This window comes from Orycteropus afer, unplaced genomic scaffold (assembly GCF_000298275.1).
Source record: "Orycteropus afer afer isolate SDZICR_OR568_19922 unplaced genomic scaffold, OryAfe1.0 scaffold00026, whole genome shotgun sequence".
In the NCBI taxonomy this organism is placed as follows: Eukaryota; Metazoa; Chordata; class Mammalia; order Tubulidentata; family Orycteropodidae; genus Orycteropus; species Orycteropus afer.
In genome coordinates this window covers 15,700,973-15,705,373 of record NW_006921613.1, presented here as the reverse complement: position 1 = coordinate 15,705,373, position 4,401 = coordinate 15,700,973, and the positions used below count along the sequence as shown (strand labels likewise).

General features: G+C 50.3%; 1 protein-coding gene across 1 annotated transcript in view; it reads left to right on the top strand.

The window, feature by feature from the left end:
- The first annotated feature begins 852 nt into the window (after window positions 1-852).
- The window catches only part of SORD (sorbitol dehydrogenase), a 56,638-nt gene continuing 53,089 nt past the window's right edge, over window positions 853-4,401 (top strand). The window contains exon 1 of the mRNA XM_007935229.2: window positions 853-918. Coding sequence (XP_007933420.1) covers window positions 853-918 — 66 coding nt within the window. The remainder of the gene's footprint in view (window positions 919-4,401) is intronic.

Below are 4,401 nucleotides of genomic sequence, written 5' to 3'. Positions count from 1 at the left end.
TCCCTCTCCCCCTTCCCCCTCCCTCCCTCCTTCTCTCTCTCTCTCTCTCTCTCTCTCCCTCCCTCTCTTTCTCTCTCTCTCTCTTTCTCTGGGAGCTTCCCTGTTCTCAGAGGGAAGAGAGGCTTGAAGGAAGAGTTTGCGCAGAAACTAACAGAAATAACAGATTAGGATTAAGAGAAAGGGACCCACAAACTACATTGCACAACTTCTTTATACTGATCCATCAAGCCCATGGGATGATGCACCGATTCATTCATTCACTCCTCTCTCTTCCTGCTTGGCCCTTCACTGGATGCTGGGGCACGGAGACCTGACGCTGCATTAATGTAGCGCGTGTTTCTACAAGTGTGGACCGTGCCCCGCCTGCAGCCTCAGCATTCCCATTGCTAATAATATAAACTCCCACCCCCGGGCCTCTTCCCAGACCTAGATTTACCGTATCAGAATCTCGGTGCTGGGCCTGAGAACCTGCATTATCAACGGTTCCTCATCCCATTCTTCTGCAGCTGAAGGGTAAGAACGCTGGTTTTGGGGATATTCTTGTAGACTACTTTCACTGCAGCTGTATCTGCTTGAATGTGAAGCAGAGAGAAGCAATGCCTCGATAACAGACACCAGGGACCGGCTTCGCCCCTCTACACAGTCCCCAGCCCTTCTCCGCTCCTGGAATCGAGGGAGGAGGGCGGCTCCGCCCTTCCGCGCGAGCCCCGCCCCGGCTGTCAGGAGGTAGCGAGCCCGGCCCCGCCCGGCGCGCGTGCCCGAGTGCAGGCCCCGCCCCTGCCCCTTACCCTGGACCCTTTGCCCAGCCTCGATTAAAGCAACCACACACCGACTTCAAAGAAAGCGAGCGACATGGCGGCGGCGGCCAAGCCCGAGAACCTCTCCCTCGTGGTGCATGGAGCCGGGGACTTACGCCTGGTAAAACGGAAAGGGGGGTGGGGAGCCTAGCCCGACCCTGTCCTGGCTCCCCAGTCCCAGCCCCGCGCCAGCCCCGCACCTTGAGCGCCCGGGCCTCCCAGATCTGAGCTGGTTACCATAGGGGGCGGGCGGTGGCTGCTAAGGGAAGGGATCTTGTGGTGTGCCTACCGGAACTTAGCCCCGTGTACAGCACGTGGCATGCGTCCAGGAGGTACTGCAGAATGACTGAAGCCTTCTTTCTCCTTTGCCAGCTGCAGCTGCCTAGTCTAGCTTCTTGTTATTGCACCTTTCTGAAGAGATGGTGGGAGACTGCCTATATTACGATCTGCACTGCAGGGTGGTGGTGTTCAGAGGGGCACTTAAAAACTGTGGAACTTGCTTGGGACTGATAAAGCCTCCCTTGCAGGATTATTATGATCACTCAAGTACTCAGCACATAGTAGATACTCAGAAAGCCCAGTCCTTTCCTCCTCTTCTTCCAGTCCAGGCCTCCATCTCCTGCCCTCCTGGTATTCCCCTTGCCTGTACCACCAGACTTAGGCATCTTCATAGCCTTCCTGTCTCCAAAGCTGCTTTCCTCCTTATCTCCAGTAGTCCACATTGAGATCATTTTCTAGCTGTTTTCCTTTCTGATCCTGGTCCCTTGACCCCCTTAAAACATTATGTAATTCTCCACCTGAAACATCTCCCTGGCTTGTGGGGGCCAAGGTTCAGGAAGCTGCAGAATCAGCCCTGTGCTCATGCCAGGGCCCCTGCCCTTTGACAAAGTCTATCTCAGATGGGCCTGGGATGGCTGTAGTATGTGGGATGAATGCCAGTCATTACAGAGGGATCCATTTCTCGCCTGTTCCCAGCACCTTCTTCCCCCTCAAAGAGTATATACACAGGATCTGGACTGGAGGGACTCTGAAGATTATCCACGTCACAGTTGTGACTATTTGGGGGCATTATATTCCTTTGAAAAATCTATGGATTTTCTTCCCACAGAGTGTACAGGTTGACTTGGTAACAGTTTCAGAGAATTCATGGAATACCATTGAGGCCCTTCAGAGACCCTTTAGAGGTTTATAGACCCTAGATTAAGAACCCCTGCCTTGAGCCACCTCTCCATTTCTCAGCTGAAGGAAGTGCCATACCCAAGGTGACGGGCTTGGTTAACAGAGCCAAGGCAAGAACTCAGAAGTTCAGTTTCCTATTTCAGGTGTTCTACTTACCTCAGAACCTGCACCCAAGGTCCTGAATTAAAATGACGCTATTTGTTTATAGCTAGAATGGTCTGACTTCATCTCATCTACTTTGGTCATGTTGTCAGAAGGGACCATTCCCTGGAGAAGGATGTCATGCTTGGTAAGGTGGAGGGTCAACGAAAGAGGGGAAGGCCTTCAACGAGATGGATTGACACAGTGGCTGCGACAATGGGCCCAAGTATAGCAAGGATCATAGAGCTGGCGTGGGATCTGGTGGCGTTTCGTTCTGCTGTGCATGGGGTTGCTATGAGTTGGAAATGACTCGATGGCACCTAACAACAACAACAACATTTGTGTTATTGTTGCAAACGCCAGGTGCTATTACTAGGAAGGAAATATAGGATGGCTCTTTACAGCTTACAGAGTGACTTTAAACTCCGTCTTTCATTCTACAAACATTTACTAAATAAGAGGTGCTTGCCATATGCCCAGTACTGGCCTAGGGACTGGAGGCCCAGAGAGGAGGACACAGCCCCTGTCCCCCCCACCCCCCCTCCGAAGCTGCTCTAGGGAGAGAGACAGATGAAGTAAACAGTTATGACAGAGTGAGGACTTTGATGGAGGCCTTGAGAGTAAAGGCCTCACAGGGAGGGGCACTTGGCTTAGCCTGGGGTGGAGTTGGGGGGGTCAGGGAAAATGCCCAGAGGTGATAGTTGCCACTTGAGCTGATTCTTTTTGTGTGTGTGTGTGTGATTTGGGTGAAAATTTACAGAGCAAATACACTTTCCATACAGCAATTCACATGCACTTTATCTCATGACATTGACCACAATTTACCACAATGCAACATCTCCCCTCCTACTTCCTCCCAATAGTTACCTCTTCCCTGTGTCCATGCCTCCATGCACTCTTTCCCCCTGAGCTGTCTCCCTGTGCATAAGCAGCCCTTCTTTCTCCCGTGCTTGTTTTCTCCAAGGAGTGTATCTACCTCAGGTAAATGTTCAACTCATATGCCTGTCTTTTGTTTGGCTGGAAACCACAGGTGTGGGTTCAATTCCAGACCTGAAGGTCAGCTAGGGGCCATAGTCTCAGTGGTTCCACCAGGCTCTATCGGACCAGCAAACCTGGCCCCCCCTTTTTTTTTCCCAAATGATTTTGAGTTTTGTTCCACATTGTACTCCTCTATCCAGGATCTCCTACAGAGATCCTCTTCCAAGCGGTTGACAGTAGTAGCTGGGCACCATCTAGTTCTTCGGGTCTCATAGTCATATAGCTGCAGATCAGATGGTGTACCAGTCACTAAGACTAATTGTTTCTATGAATCTTTGGTTTTCTTCATTCTTCTTTGCTCTAGACGAGGAGAGACCCATCGTTGCATCTCGATGGCAGTTTGCAAGCTTTTAAGATCCCAGTCGCTACTCACCAAAGTAGGAGGTGGAACAATGTTTTGTGTAGTATGTTATGCCAATTGATCTTGCTGTCCTCTACGACTATGGTCCCGAGCCCACAGGTTCAGCTACTTGATCCCTCTGGGTAGCTGGCTGTGACCAAGTAGTGAGTACAACCTTGCCCCTTGTCAGCTCCACTATACACCTGGGAATTCAGATCATACACATAAAGTTATAGTACCATGGTCTGCCAACCCTATACATGTTCTTGGGTATACTCCCCACTTCATAGACATACCTAATAGTTCAGCCTGTCCACCCATCTATCCACCTATATACCCATGTTTGCCTTCACTGACAGCACCGTACTATATGTGCAAAAGGGTTCATCTTTGTTGTCTGTACTTCCCACATACCTCTCTATGTCTTTCTCTTCCTCAGTGCCACTATATTGATGACTCACATTTGGTCCACTTTAGCTGATTCTGGCAGGATAAGTAGAAGTGATTCAAGGTAGATGGAAGGGCAAATGCAAAGGCATGTGAAGTAAATGATTGCAGGGCGTGTTTACTGGCCCTGCAAAGAGTGTTCTGTACTAAATAGACAGGTGGTGAGGATGGAGAGGTGGACGAGGCCTGCCCTTCCATCTGCTCAGGGCCTGCTTACAGTTCTGCACCCAATGAGCAGCAAAACTAGAATTTGTTGTTGTTAGGTGCCATCAAGTTGTCTCCAACTCATAGCAACCCTATGCACAACAGAACAAAACACTGCCCAGTCCTGAGCCAGCTTCATGATTCTTGCTATACTTAAGTCCATCGCAGCTGCCACTGTGTCAATCCATCTTGTTGAGGGCCTTCCCCTCTTTCATTGACCCTCCACCTTACCAAGCATGACATCCTTCTCCAGGG